The sequence below is a fragment of the Nerophis lumbriciformis genome, linkage group LG01 (genome assembly GCF_033978685.3).
Source record: "Nerophis lumbriciformis linkage group LG01, RoL_Nlum_v2.1, whole genome shotgun sequence".
Taxonomy (NCBI): domain Eukaryota; kingdom Metazoa; phylum Chordata; class Actinopteri; order Syngnathiformes; family Syngnathidae; genus Nerophis; species Nerophis lumbriciformis.
In genome coordinates this window covers 26,191,866-26,208,228 of record NC_084548.2, presented here as the reverse complement: position 1 = coordinate 26,208,228, position 16,363 = coordinate 26,191,866, and the positions used below count along the sequence as shown (strand labels likewise).

Here is a 16,363-nt window from a genome sequence, read left to right as displayed (position 1 = left end):
TCCAAACCCTTTGATGATATTACGGACCGTAGATGGTGAAATCCCTAAATTCCTTGCAATAGCTGGTTGAGAAAGGTTTTTCTTAAACTGTTCAACAATTTGCTCTTTTTCTTAAACTGTTCAACAATTTGCTCACGCATTTGTTGACAAAGTGGTGACCCTCGCCCCATCCTTGTTTGTGAATGACTGAGCATTTCATGGAATCCACTTTTATACCCAACCATGGCACCCACCTGTTCCCAATTTGCCTGTTCACCTGTGGGATGTTCCAAATAAGTGTTTGATGAGCATTCCTCAACTTTATCAGTATTTATTGCCACCTTTCCCAACTTCTTTGTCACGTGTTGCTGGCATCAAATTCTAAAGTTGATGATTATTTGCAAAAAATGTATTTTTTTTATCAGTTTGAACATCAAATATGTTGTCTTTGTAGCATATTCAACTGAATATGGGTTGAAAATGATTTGCAAATCTTTGTATTCCATTTATATTTACATCCAACACAATTTCCCAACTCATATGGAAACGGGGTTTGTAAATCTGATTACATGTAAGTTCTGGGTGTCTCATTCAGTAAAAAAATGTAACATTCCGTTCCGTTTTTTCAGGCGGCCTATCATAACGTTTTTAGCATTCAATCAGACATTATTGTGAGGTTTTGTATTAAGTGTTCCTAAAAACAGATATACCGACCCCCAGACACATTTTATTCTGTACATTTGGCCTCCGAGTCAAAAAAATTGCCCAGGCCTGGTTTACATGCACTTATCTTGGATGAATGTCATACAGTGGAACCTGTTTAAGTCAACATCCCAGGGATTGGCTGACTCATGTCGACATAAGCGGTTGGTGATGTAACCGAAAATAGCTTTGACCATGTTCACCATGCTTTTGTACATGCGCATTTTCAAGATTACCTGGCACTGAACAGGAAATCACCGTGAGCATGATTCAATGTTGTGTCGATAGAATGATTACAACATGTTGACATACAAGTACACAATTACTCCTTTGGCTCTAAAATGTTATGTCGACAAAAGCGGTCGACTTAAGTTTTTATTTTTTAGTAAGAAAGAAGACGTGGACTTGATAAGATGGTTGACTAGGCCAGTGGTACCCAACCTTTTTGTAGCTGCGGACCGGTCAACGCTTGAAAATTTGTCCCACGGACCAGGGGGCGGGGGGATTATGGTATTTTATTTTTTATTTTTATTTATTTTTTTTTGTCATAAAGAAATACAATCATGTGTGCTTACAGACTGTATCGCTGCAGACTGTATTGATCTATATTGATATATAATGTATATATTGTGTTTTTTATGTTGATTTAATAAAAAAATAAAAAAAATAAAAAAATTTTTTATTTTTTTATTTTTTTATTTCTTGTGCGGCCCGGTACCAATCCGTCCACTGACCGGTTCCGGGCTGCAGCCCGGTGGTTGAGGACCACTGGACTAGGCTGTTGACAAAAAGGAATTGACATACACGGGTGCCATTGTATACATTTCTGGCCTTAATTATTGATTTTATTGGTTGCTTTTCCAGCGTGAAGTGATTATACTAAGTACTTTTTTTTTTAAAAACAAATGTAAATATTTTCAGGGTTTTCTCTAATTTAGACCTGCCACACCTAAGCGCATATTGAGGGTGTGCTGGGTACGCTTTCTGTTCGTCTAGTCTTGAACTCAAACCTGCAGGAGCATCCCGAGGGAGGCGGTGGGATATCAAGTCCAGATGGGTGGCATTCTGTGCCTCCATTTTCGAGGCTGCCGATTAGAGCTGTGGTTGCAAGCTGGTGGTGGTGCCGGTCGTGGCGGCAACCTTATAACCTAATGAACAGGGCTGTCAAGCTGAAGGAGTACCCACGAATCAGCAGGTACTGTTCCGTCAAATTTGACACATTTTAATGTAAATGTCAACATGACTGCACTAAAGGTCGTCAAAGCCCACAATGACTCTTACGACAAGCATGATGCTCTGCTACATGTCTTTCAAGACTCTGATAGCAATATGATGATGATAATGATGTAACTGATTGTATATACCTGAGGCAAATGTGAAATGCATGAGATGAAGAAAGGGAGTTGTGGTATAACAGTATTGTTGGTTCTAAGATACAGTTAGATCTAATTGATTTTAAATATATACCTATATGCTTGTAAATATTGATTGTTGCTAAGCATTGAACAATGTTTAGTGTTAGTAGTATTGTGATGATATTCTTCTTTGTTATCAATTTAACCTGAAAAGCTCCTGTCAACAGTTCAGGTATGAAATAAACTGAATAAAACCTACTAGTTGAGTTGATAAAATGCCCTGTACCATCTCCTCAGGCAGTGCAGGCGAGCAAAAGTCCTAAAGAACTTGACAGGCACTGAAAGACTAACACTGTTGCAGAGGAATTTGAGGTGGTCAGAAAACGTTTTTGTGGCGTGGCTTTGAGTGTGGACAAGATCTGCTTTGTGGGCTTTGGATGTTGCAGTACTGCCATGCCTGACACGTCACTTCAACACTGTAGAGCAGGCAGTAACAGTGGATTAGCCAACAGGGATGGTGGGGGAGGTTCAACTATGGGGGATCACGCCTCTCAGCCTCCCTGGGAAATCTAATCCAGAGTGCGGGAAGGAGATTTGGGCCATTTTTGGGTAGGGAAGGAGCAACATGGTCTATATTCTGGTTGTGGAGCTCTTCAACCATGCAAGGTTATTTGAGAGTATATAGGGGTTCCTTTCAAACGGTCCACACGTGTTTTGTGGATTTGGAAAAGGCCTTCAACGGTCAGTGGTGGTATGAGGTTCAAAGCCTGCCTTGGTCCCTGCACAATGGAGCAGTTGTCCCTGGTTTTGTTTTTATTTACTTAGACAACGTGTTGTGGATGTTCAGTTATTATGATCCCATCTCTGCTATTTGCAGATTATAGTGGTCCTGATGCCAAGAGTTGAGTTCGAATACACTATGCCATTCTTGGTAAGTCATATCCTGGAATAGCCTGTCACATGACAACCACTCCTATGTTCTACATCACTGAATGACTTAATTAAGGGCACAAAACTGTAAGAACACATTTATAGTGTTGCTGACACGCTGTAACCTTGACTTTTTATGGGTTAAATAATGATAATGTCAAGGTTTGGTGACCCACAACAAATAATGAGCCAAGTTTAGAAGCATTAAGCAGCTCACCAGTCTGTCTCTCTGGCATTGTCCCGCTCAGACCCTCTTGGGCCCTGCAGGCACCTTCAGCGGCCCGCAGGGAGCGTCTCTTCCACACCTCACCACCTTCCTCCTCCTCCTCCTGTCCCGGCTCACCTTGCATATCCTCACCGACAGCCCCTGCAGCTGACAAAGAGGTTTTTGGCTATTGTTTGGCTAAAAGTAAACAAAAAGCTGTCAAGAGAACATTTGGAGTAGAGGCTTTTGAAAGCTAACATGTTGAATGTTTATCCCCAACAGTCAGACTGTGTCCAAGTAATACTGCAACTGACAAGTAGAAGCTTGATTACACTAAAAAAAAGATGTTTTTTTAGGTTTGCAGAAGAAACGTGTGCCTTCAAAATAATTAGTTCGGAGGTTAAGACTGGAAAACGCAAACTAAACATAGCCTGAATCTTTACATAATTCCATTTCAAATTTGACAATGATACTACAAAAGTGTAGTATTTTACACAGGTTTGTTTTAGGATTAGGTGTTTCATGTAGGCACCCTTGGTCACATTTGGTCAAAGTCTTCACTAAAATCCAACAAACCTCCTTGGCTTCCTGACACTCTATCTTGTCTTTGACACACGTTTGTCATAATTATTTTTTAGATAAAAAGAGAAACTTCAAAGTTTTAACATGTTTGTCATCATTGTTTTGGAAATAAAAAGAAATAAACTTCAGAGGTGCAACATTGACACAGTCCATGTCTTAATTTGTTCCATTTATTCCGTTACCCAGAAATTACTTGATTTCATTAAAAAAAGTTCACCTATTAACCAGCACATCTGTGTTTTCAAATTTTATTCACTGAGTCAATCATTATTAAGATTGGATGTAACTGGTCTGAGCTCTGTACATAAGAGGATCTGGTACTTTTTTACACACAGATGTTGTTAGTTATATTGTTCCACAGCAGACATGGTAAACAATTTTCTATTTGTTCACAATTAAAAAGTTCACAGTGGGTTAAGGTCAGTGACGTGCAATCACTAGAGGCAGGTGAGGCAGGGCCTCACCTGCCATCATGGAAAGAAAAAAAATGTAAAAAGAAAAAAATATATATTAAATTGTTAAATATATCCAGTGATTATACTATAAAGTTATTTTCCATTTAACTTCACCAGTTTTATATTATTTTTATTCAAAATCGCTGAATTTTCACATTTGCCGTTCAAATACTGAGAAGAGACGATGCGGTGAACAGCAGCCAGTCGAGGCACGTCACTCAGTGCCTCAACATGGACGGACTCGGCTAACTGCTGGTCTGCTGTGCAGTGAGACCGTATTGCTATATGAACTATATCATACATTTCCATAGTTTAGGGGAGCAGTGGGCAGCAGCGGCGCCACGCCCGGGAATAATTTTTGGTGATTTAACCCCCAATTCCAACCCTTGATGCTGAGTGCCAAGCAGGGAAGAATGCTGGTATGAGCTTTTAAACGTAACCCGTTAACTGCTGCCAATCAAATGGTGAATAAGATACTCTTTAGGGTTCATATGTTTGTAAATCTGACTGATGAAGTCAGTGCCTCACCAGCCATCAGCCTCACCGCACGTCACTGGTTAAGGTAGCGTGATGTGGCTAATGCATCCATGCTAACCAAATGTATGATCAATATGTGGAAAATATAAGTATCTGACAAAAAATTATGAAACTATTTAGCGGTGGTGTGTTTTTATGGATATATGTTTTGGTGTGGACTGACAATATACATTTTCATTTACATTACACTACCAACGTAACAGGACCTTATTTGTCACATGTTTATCTGCTTGTTGGAATACTGTGAGGCTTCATGTTTAAATTTTGTATTAAATCCTTAAATCCTTCCGATGTTCAAACACTGCCAATATACGCACAGTCCCCTTGCGCTGTGGTCGCACTCACAAGACAGTAATATCCATTTTGATTTTTGATAGTTAATTCAGAGTGACATTATTAAATTATATCCTCATCTCTGGGTATTTCTAGTTGTCTCAATTGAGGCAATAAGAATAGATTTGATAGTTCTCTGGAAGTCTCTTATCATTTTATTATCCATCCATCCATCCATTTTCTACCGCTTGTCCCTTTATTATTATGTACTGTGTAAACTGCATTCAAACTAAGCGCAATATAATGTTTCACTTTCCTGGGGCGCTGGAATTTATTCCAGCCTCAGAGGCGTGTAAGAAGTACTTAAGTCGACGCCCTTTTAAGGCCTGCTCCACCCAAAGTGCGCATCTTGGATGAAGGCGCGCAGCTACAGACTTAAATTGAGGGGGTTAATGCTGCGCATAGGGCCCTCAGCTTGTTAGCGTCCTTCATTTCATCGTGAGCAAACAATTACAAAAAAGATCAATTAGAATAATATATAATGTTGGATATAAAGAACATATAAACCCTTTATTTATTGAATCAAAAATATTGAAATTCAACGACTTAGTGCATTTGCAAACAGTTAAAATGATGTACAATGCGAACTATAACCTGCTACCCAACAATGTACAACAATTCTTCTCAACAAAAGAGGAGAAATATAACCTCAGAGGAGAATCTAATTTAAAACATCTCCAAGTGTTCACAAATTAAGAAGAAAATAAATTATCATACATTTCTTGAACCTTTAGAGAAAAAAGAGACAATTATTATTTATGTATTTAATATTTGTTTACTTATGGCATTGGTATATTTATTTATTTATTCACTGCTCTGTTACAGAGAACAACGAAATGGGATAAAACTACTATGATATGAAAGGGGGTAGGATTAAATAAGCTCTGCTCCTTCCTACTCCTTTTCGGACGTGCTGTAATGAAACAACTGGAAATATGTGATGCATTCCATTGTAATTGTATTGCATGCATGTTCGAAATAAACTGAATTGAACTGAACAATGGAAATTAAAGAAAGACGGGAAGGATTATTGGAGGTAAATCTAATTTGATAATTACAACAGTTACTTTTATTGCAAACGCTGATCTAAAATCGGAGGCAAAAATCAACATTAAGCTAACTGGAGAATTTATATGGGGAGGAGCAAGCTGGTGGCACCTCAATGCAGCAGCATAATCCAGCCTTAATTGCAGTGTCAAAAATAGACATTTTTATATGCACCTCAATTACTTGCAATATTTTTACCATTCACATGTAGTAGATCTACGTTTGGGCAATGTAAAACCCTGGTATCGTCAGGAATACAGAAAACAGCAGGCTGTCTGGAGGACAATGGGTTAAGCAGCAAACTATCTGAGTGTAAATGAAGTAATAAGAGTGAACACAAACTGGCAGCAGATGTCCCATTGTCGCTCGCGATGGTCAGAGCAGAATTGGCCAGGCTGTTGCTGCTTGATAATTCTGCGGCTTCCTCTTCTGCCCGAGGAGCCACTTCTGTCCTTGTCTCCACTTCCTGTGACAGTGAGCATAAATCGGTTGATGGTATCAAACATCTTCGCCATTCATGTTTGAAGCTACAGCATCTTACCTGAATGGGTGAAAGCGGGCCACTGCTGAACGGCAAATTGCAAGCCACGTCTTGGCTCATTCTTGTGCTGTGCTCGCTGTATGCACAACTGCCCGAAGACTCCAGCTGCTCTGTCTGAGGAGAACCATTGGCTCCAGGTTCTTCACCAACATGCACCGATGCTCCAACTGCGTCTGCGTTGCTGCTGGTCCGTGGCTCCTCTTCAGTTTGTTCTCCTTCGGCACCGACCAACTCACTGACAGAATAACCTGCTTCTGCTGACGACACGGGTCTCGATTCGGAGACCTCGCTCCCTTGTAGAAGCTCGGATGATGCTACAGAAGAGGCAACATCTGTAGTCCACTGTGGCTTTGTCTCCTGGGATAGGTCACCTCGCTGTCCCGTGCTCTCCTCGTCCTCGTCAGAGTCTATGTGAAGCATAGCGTTCAACCGTGTGTCTGTAGGAAAGCTGGAGCGGAGTCTGGGCCCTGTCGGAGGTCGCTCCATGGGGCCCCCAGAGGCCTCAACAGCATCCAAGTAGTCGTTGAGGGACACCTGCCGGTGCGTGTGGCTAGTCTGGGCTGCCAGGATTGTGCCTTCCTGCCAAGCGCTGCTGTTGCCGTAGTAACAAGTTCCGTTGACCAACAGGGAGCCTTCCTCTGAGCCTGTGGGCGAGGCTCCATGGGCGGCACGGGTGGATGAGGAGTGCAGAAGGTCTTCGTCGTCAGAGGGGCTACCAGGGTCACCATTTACAGCATTGGCCAAGATGGTTCCTGTTAACTCTGGAGAGGCTTTGTAGAACACAGTTTTGTTAGTTTCCTTACCTCCATTTAAGGAGATTCTGTGATTATAGTTTACTTTTTTAGCAGGATTTCACAAGGAAAAAATAAAAATGTGCAAGGATTTTCTTGTCCTCAGTGTTAAGTTTGTTGACTAAAAATGTTTGTCTTCATTATCGTCAACAACCAATGTTGCTTTGATTAAAATTAGGACGATAACATATGAAAACAAAAGCTTGTTGACTAACACAATGACAACATTTTTTGATAATTTATTAAATGAATTAAAACTAGATGAAAATGTAATTGTGTCTTTAAGCGGGTGGGACAAAATATCCACAGTTGCATGTGGGAGAGGGGCGGGTTGAAAAACACTAAGGTGATCCAATTAGAACTAGCATTTTTGTAAAGCAAGACTCAATACAACACATCAATACATAGTGTCTTCTACACCGGGAAGAAAGCGAAGAGAAGACATATGGACGCACTTCACCTTTTCCACGGTAGAACTGTGGCTTTACAAGTTGTTACATCTTTGCGACAGTAACTACGCCAGAGCTAATATTTCAAAATGTACTGAATTACTGTCACTGTTAAAGACAGTAGAGCAGGAGCAAGGCTACTAGGGCTGTGAATCTTTGGGTGTCCTATGATTCGATTCAATATCGATTCTTGGGGTCACGATTCGATTCAAAATCAATTTTTTTTTTTCAATTCAACACGATTCTCGATTCAAAAAACGATTTTTTCCAGATTCAAAACGATTCTCTCTTCATTCAATACATAAGATTTCAGCAGGATCTACCCCAATCTGCTGACATGCAAGCAGAGTAGTAGATTTTTGTAAAAAGCTTTTATAATTGTAAAGGACAATGTTTTATCAACTGATTGCAATAATGTAAATTTGTTTTAACTATTAAATGAACCAAAAATATGACTTATTTTATCTTTGTGAAGATATTGGACGCAGTGTGTTGTCAAGCTTATGAGATGCGATGCAAGTGTAAGCCACTGTGACACTATTGTTCTTTTTTTTTTTTTTTTATAAATGTCTAATGATAATGTCAATGAGGGATTTTTAATCACTGCTATGTTGAAATTGTAACTAATATTGATACTGTTGTTGATAATATTTATTCTTGTTTCACTACTTTTGGTTTGTTCTGTGTCGTGTTTGTGTGTCCTCTCAATTGCTCTGTTTATTGCAGTTCTGAGTGTTGCTGGGTAGGGTTTGGTTTTGGAATTGGATTGCATTGTTGTGGTATTGCTGTGTATTGTTTTGTTGGATTGATTAATAAAAAATAAAAAAAAATAAAAAAAATAAAAGTTTTTTTAAATAAATAAATAAATATAATAAAAAATTGATTTTTTAAAAATGAGAATCGATTCAACGTTAGAATCGCGATTCGAATTCGAATCGATTTTTTCCCACACCCCTAAAGGCTACTTACTCTTACTCTCACTAAGTTTTTTGTTTTTTTTACATGAAATTCAAAATGAGCTCCAAAATTAAATAACCTTTGATATGTTGCGTTATATTAGAGAAAAAATTATGGCTTTCACTCTGTTTTTTATTTTCATTTTACAAAGCCTCACAAACTTTTAGTCATGACACGAGTAAGCAACAATGCTGTGTCAGCACACACCTTCATGTCCAATGGAGGTGACGTCCACCCGAAACTGCAGCTGCCCGCTAACGTGATCTGTAGGAAGGCGGCGACACAGACTGTAGCTGACTGGGTGTTGGCTGCATCCATATACACGCGCACACACAAACACAGAGCAGGATATCAGAAAAAGGCATCAGAAAATACACAGTAGGGCTGAGCGATTTATGGCAAAAATAATGATCACGATAATTTTTTTTCATATCATCCGATCTCGATTTATACCACAATTGTTTTTTTTGTTTTTTATTAAAGCGAATTGTCCCATGCAGGATTATACAGAGTACCGCATCCCTACTGTTTACTACAGCAGTATCTTGTAACAAACATTTCCACCATGTTTCATCATCGAGTTGATATATGCTAACAGCTGACAACTGTCATGTTGATCATATCTATGATTGTGTTTACTAGAGGTGCAACAGTACAGGTAGGTAACCCACGCTCGGTTCGTACCTGGTTTTAGAGCAAACGGATTTGCTTCTTTTTCGGCACATTCAGTGGGAGTAAAGAGAACAACACTTTTCCTCTCAAAGTTCTTTGGTTGTTTTGCTGGTCATCACAAACATTCTGCAATAAACAAAGTATAATTGGTGTAGAAAATACTAAAATACTTTTATTTTAAGTTAACATTTACTAAACAAATGACTTGCATTCTTTCATTACTTTTGTAGATCAGTGCGTCTCACCAGATTGTGGAGTTTTTTTAAAAACCCACATACTGTAGTTTACATTTAATGAAAGTACATTAAGGTGCAGTTTGAATTTGAGGTACAGAAAAATTATTTGTACCAACACTTAAAACACGTTTAATAATCATTTCAGGAACAACATTTTTTTTCATCCACAAACAAACAAAAAGAACACAAAGTGTCGGTCTGTAAGTGTTTTTTTTACAGGTATTATTGTGCTTGTTACTCCAACAGCAGGGACAAGTTTTTTTTAAATTTGGGACGGCATAGCTCGGTTGGTAGAGTGGCCGTGCCAGCAACGTGAGGGTTCCAGGTTCGATTCCCGTTTCCGCCATCCTAGTATTGGGCAAGACACCTTACCCACCTGCTCCCAGGGCCACCCACACTGGTTTAAATGTAACTTAGATATTGGGTTTCATTATGTAAAGCGCTTTGAGTCACTAGAGAAAAGCGCTATATAAATATAATTCACTTCACTTCAATTCACTTTAATACATATTATATCAGAGGAGTGGAATATTTAGTCTTGATTAAAACATATTTAGATATAAAAATGCTTTTTCTGATTAAATTGGTAGGTGTGTTGATTCTCCCAGTCGGGACCAATACAGTCAAATAGACGTCCTCTGAGTGCCTGCAAGTCCTCATTCGGGGCAGGATTACTGTCGAGCTGCAGCAGACAGTGAAACGAAAGTTTAAACTTCTATGGTAGTGTTAGCCATAGTTCTTTATTTTTGTTGTTTTGGGCTGCACTTCCAGCTGTGTAAGGGGGAAGAGGCACAATTGAACATTAATTCCGTTGTGAGGAAACTGATTTTCGCGCGACGGTGGAACGAGATGGTCGAGAACACACACGGACACGCTTTCACACAAACACATGCAAACGTACACAAACACACACACATTCACAGACACACACAGGATCACGGTCAATAAAGGTGGATTGTTCCGTGCAGGATTATGCCAAGCATTGTTGCTTCCCTACTGTTTACTAACAGACAATTCCGCCATATGACCGTGATCGAACTCAAATTACTCATGATCAACGATCACGATCATATAATCGCCCAGCCCTAATACACACACACACACACACTATACACACACGGTGTATGGACTCACTCGGCTGTGGGACCTTCCAGAAGTCTCTGCACAGGCACAATCAGCTGGCCCAGAAAGCGCTTGATAATTGGTCTGCTCTTGGCAAACTTATCTTTCACCTCAATCTCCATTACGTCGCTCATCAGTGCCACGAAGGTGTATTTCTACAGGAAAATAGCGGGGAAACTTGTTCATGATTTAAGTCATTTGAATGAAAGGTGGAGTCGGTGTCATGTTGCCAACCTCTCCATGCCACACAGGGTTGGTGGTGTTGGCAATGATGGAGGATCTCCTCTCCTGGCCGTGGTGTGTAAACTTGGGGAGGCCACCCCTTTTCCCAGGCTGAACGGACATCTTCAGGTAAGGGTCAGGGTTGAAAAACATGCCTTTTTTCAGGCCCGCTGCTCGGATGTCTGCATTGGAAGTTGCACCATTTTGCAACAGTCAATTACAGGGCACAGTGACGGACGTAAGTATTTGAACCCCTACCCAGTTTTTCAGCCCGAACCCTGTGGAGTGAATGTTTGATGGTGTGTCTAGAAAAGCACTACACTCAAAGTTCGATTTAACTCGGTCCAATACAACACAATGTTCTATTTAACGCGGTTGCGCCATCGTACCAGAATTTTCGCCCGTTTTTTTCCACCCCAGTCAATCGTGTTGTTTATCACCAAATGATCGCGTATTTACAAACTTATTGTCATGACCGGTCCCTCCTGGTCATTTCCTGCGATCAATATTTTATGGACCCCAACGACAACATTATACCGAACTTTGAGTGTACATGAATCTAATCCATTATAGTGTTGTCCCGATACTAATATTTTGGTACCGGTAACAATACCAAAATGTATTGCGATACTTTCCGATACTTTTCGATACTTTTCAAAATATAAGGGACCTCAAAAAATTGCATTATAGGCTTTATTTTAACAAAAAATCTCACGGTACATAAACATGTGTTTCTTATTGCAAGTTTGCCCTTAAATAAAATAGTCAACATACAAGACAACTTGCCTTTTATTAGTAAGTAAGCAAACAAAGGACATGAAATGAATTATTAATCCACATGTTCATTTACGGTTAATATCTGCTTACTTTCTATTTTCACATGTTATATCTACACTTCTGTTAAAATGTAATAATCACTTATTCTTCTGTTGTTTTGATGCTTTACTTTAGTTCTGGATGATACCACAAATTTGGGTATCAATCCGATACCAAGTCGTTACAGGATCATACATAGGATCGTATTCACAGGATCATACATAGGATCGTATTCAAAGTCCTTATGTGTCCAGGGACATATTGCCTGAGTTTATAAACATAATACAAACAAAAAGAAAAAGAAAAAAGATGTTGTGATGCCAAAAAATATTGATGTAATCTTAGTAGTATCGACGAGATACGTTCCTGTACTTGGTATCATTACACTGGATGTTAGGTGTAGATCCACCAATGGCGTTTGTTTTAGTGAGGTGTGTAGTGAAGCATGTTTAGCTTTTCCTCATCCTGGAGGGATGATACTTGTATGAAACTTTATTTGTCACCATGGAGGCGAGGATTAGAGATTTAGAAGTAGCTACAACACTGCAGACTGCGCATGGACTTTGCCGCTAACTAGCTAGCCATGTCTTATAGCACCTCTCTTCCTGTGGGCGTTTCAGTGTTATAGCTTCACCTTTATCGTTAGTTTTTAGGCCAAAATGCTGCTCGTAAACCAGCAATATGGGCGGTATATCTCGGTTGGTAGAGCGGCCGTGCCAGCAACTTGAGGGTTCCAGGTTTGATCCCCGCTTCCGCCATCCTAGTCACTGTCGTTGTGTCCTTGGGCAAGACACTTTACCCACCTGCTCCCAGTGCCACCCACACTGGTTTAAATGTAATTTAGATATTGGGTTTCACTATGTAAAGTCACTAGAGAAAAGCGCTATATAAATATAATTAATTTCACTTCACTTCAATGACAGGATGTAACGACGATGGGGGGCGGGGGACCGGTACTTTTTAGAGGCGGTATAGTACCGAATATGATTCATTAGTATCGCGGTACTATAATAATAGCGATATACCGTACAACCCTAATCCATTATAATTATTATTTAACCGTAATCCCTGAAAAAGATATTACAGGCCGTCATTTTGAAGTGAAATGAAGTGAATTATATTTATATAGCGCTTTTTCTCTAGTCACTCAAAGCGCTTTGCATTGTGAAACCCAATATCTAAGTTACATTTAAACCAGTGTGGGTGGCACTGGGAGCAGGTGGGTAAAGTGTCTTGCCCAACGACACAACGGCAGTGACTAGGATGGCGGAAGCGGGGATCGAACCTGGAACCCTCAAGTTGCTGGCACGGCCGCTCTACCAACCGAGCTATACCGCCCCATTTTAATGGTAGGTTTATTGTAACAGTGAGAGCCTAAGTTTGCGCTCTTTCATACAAAACACTCGAGTGCATAGGTGCGTTTACACTGTACAGTACAGCAAAAGTACCAAAATGCTGCACACTTACCACCCTGTGGTACCTGTAAGCTGAGGTACCATTGTACAGGTAAATATTCTATTGCCCTCGCTCTGGGGATAATCTGCTCAGAATGAAATACTTCAGAGTATTTCCCCAACAATACGTTGCATACTGGATATGGAACTCAGCATACTGCATATAGTTTCTCTCACCTGATAAGGTGAAGCTGACCAATTTGCGACTGAGCTCTGACCCTGACTGGCCCTCAGCATGACCGTCACTTCCCACCTGGATAGGGAAAAAGAAGAGGGAAGTAGTGTTTAGTCACTCCATGTAATGAAACAGCAATAAACGTGATGGGACTGTTATCGCATTTCTGCATCAAAACGCCAAGCAGAGAACAAAAGGACAGTAGTGGCAGGGGATCATACAACTGAAAAAAAATGTCACTACTGCTTACTGACTTTTAGGTAGGTCTTCAAGACTTCAAATATATTTTATTGTCGACTTCACATCATACAAGACAAGTCAACACTTGTCAAGTCTCTAATTCAGGTATGAGCAAAGATGGGCCAGTTTTGCTTTTTAAGATGTTGCTGGCAACACCATTTGCAATGTTATTTTGATTAGTCTTGAACCGTTTTATCGAAATAAGTCTAAAAGTTTGTCAAACTCCAAGTTGTGTGCTTTACTAGGGTGTCATTACGGTAATCCAAGGGACTGCGTCACATCAGATCCCAGAAGACGAGGCTTTGATACAAAACCAGGCTACAGGGTGCCCCCAAGACCGAGGTTTTAGATTTAAATAAAAACATTTTGAAAATGTTTAACTTAATGTATAATATAAATAAAAAATATATACAGTAATTGTAATATTGTTCATTTAGATAGTAATATTGATAGTATATAGATTAAGTACATCTTCGGTACAAAGCTGCATAAAAAAAGCTGCTTTTACCAGTATTTGTCTCGTTGATGTTACTGTGCACATGCCAAGATTAGATTAGAATAATACTTTAACCTACTTTATCTTGTGTTTCCTCAAACCAAGTCGTAATGACAAAGTCTTTTTCCACCAGAGTTTAGCAGCTAATCCAATTTGGTAGTGGCCCATATTGACACAACAGCCTTGTGTTTTTATTTCCCTGCCTTCTCTTTTATTGTGATGTTTCCTCAGCTCATTAGTCTCCAGCGAGGGGCGGACACTAAGGCACACCTGCAACCTATTTCGTCCGAGGAGTATTTAAGCTCTCCACCCACAGCTGGGGGCTGCCGGTTAATTTATCCTGCACCTCCCACGTACATGCAAATGTCTCGCCTCGTCAGTCCTGGTACGTTACCTTTTTTTATTCCTGTAATTCCTAACCCCTTTGTGTTTGTTTTCCTAGCCTCCTTGAGGCAGCAAGGACCTTTTGCTGCGCTTAGTGCGTCCTGGCTTTTCCCCTGCCGACTACTGAGGAACCTGGTTTTGTTGATATTCATGGTGTGCACTTCCGCTCCATCGCTTTTTGTTACCCTTTTTTGGACTCATTAAATGTTTCCCTTTTTGTTATTCAACCTTGCATCCCGTCTCTGCATCCCGGGGTCACCCCCCTAATCAGTTCCTAACAACAACAGCCTTGTGTAAAATGTCATGGACAAGAAAACACGAAAGTATTTATTTTAAAGACATCAGAGCAGGCGGGAAGACATGAAACGAGAAGGAATGCAGGCAGCATTCTGGGCTTTTTCGGCAAGTCAGAGATTAACCACTAATGAATGACAGTCAATCTGTGACATCACAAATGCATTCAAAATTGCGCGCAAGGTCACGTCCAAATGCATGAGGAAAATCATCAAAGATCCCCTTTAAATGACTTTTTTAATAAAAATTGTATTTTGTTAAATTTTTTAAAATTATTTTCCTATTATTTGTTTAATTAAATTAATTTTAATTATATTAAAGGCCTACTGAAATGCGATTTTCTTATTTAAACATGGATAGCAAGTCCATTCTATGTGTCATACTTGATCATTTCGCAATATTGCCATATTTTTGCTGAAAGGATTTAGTAGAGAACATCGACGATAAAGTTCGCAACTTTTGGTCGCTGATAAAAAAGCCTTGCCTGTACCGGAAGTAGCAGACGAGTAGTGTGGCGTCACAGGTTGTGGAGCTCCTCACATCTGCACATTGTTTACAATCAAGACCACCAGCAGCGAGAGCGATTCGGACCAAGAAAGCGACGTTTTCCCCATTAATTTGAGCGAGGATGAAAGATTCGTGAATGAGGAAAGTGAGAGTGAAGGACTAGAGGGCAGTGGAAGCGATTCAGATAGGGAAGATGCTGTGAGAGGCGGGTGGGACCTGATATTCAGCTGGGAATGACTAAAACAGTAAATAAACACAAGACATATATATACTCTATTAGCCACAACACAACCAGGCTTATATTTAATATGCCACAAATTAATCCCGTCCATATAACCCGCCAATACAACTCAAACACCTGCACAACACACTCAATCCCACAGCCCAAAGTACCGTTCACCTCCCCAAAGTTTATACAGCACATATATTTCCCCAAAGTCCCCAAAGTTACGTACGTGACATGCACATAGCGGCACGCACGTACGGGCAAGCGATCAAATGTTTGGAAGCCGCAGCTGCATGCATACTCACGGTACCGCGTCTGCGTATCCAACTCAAAGTCCTCCTGGTAAGAGTCTCTGTTATCCCAGTTTTTCACAGGCCAATGGTAAAGCTTGACTGTCATCTTCCGGGAATGTAAACAATGAAACACCGGCAGTGTTATCCGGCACAAAGTCAGGGGGTGCATTCTACGGAGAGGGTGCGTTATCCGGCACAACACCTGCCGCAATACACCGCTTCCCACCTACAGCTTTCTTCTTTGCTGTCTCCATTGTTCATTGAACAAATTGCAAAAGATTCACCAACACAGATGTCCAGAATACTGTGGAATTTTGCGATGAAAACAGACGACTTAATAGCTGGCCACCATGCTGTCCCAAA

The 16,363-nt window shown here is 40.2% G+C and overlaps 1 protein-coding gene across 3 annotated transcripts in view; it reads right to left on the bottom strand.

Annotated features, from left to right (window-relative positions):
• The window catches only part of hecw2b (HECT, C2 and WW domain containing E3 ubiquitin protein ligase 2b), a 99,043-nt gene that overhangs the window by 29,898 nt on the left and 52,782 nt on the right, over positions 1-16,363 (bottom strand). For all 3 annotated transcript variants that reach the window (XM_061978086.1, XM_061978103.1, XM_061978095.1), the window contains 7 exons: positions 13,563-13,638; positions 11,128-11,297; positions 10,906-11,048; positions 9,071-9,171; positions 6,667-7,436; positions 6,468-6,591; positions 3,184-3,339 (listed from right to left, as the gene is read on the bottom strand). In XM_061978086.1, the coding sequence (XP_061834070.1) occupies positions 3,184-3,339; positions 6,468-6,591; positions 6,667-7,436; positions 9,071-9,171; positions 10,906-11,048; positions 11,128-11,297; positions 13,563-13,638 (1,540 nt within the window). The remainder of the gene's footprint in view (positions 1-3,183; positions 3,340-6,467; positions 6,592-6,666; positions 7,437-9,070; positions 9,172-10,905; positions 11,049-11,127; positions 11,298-13,562; positions 13,639-16,363) is intronic.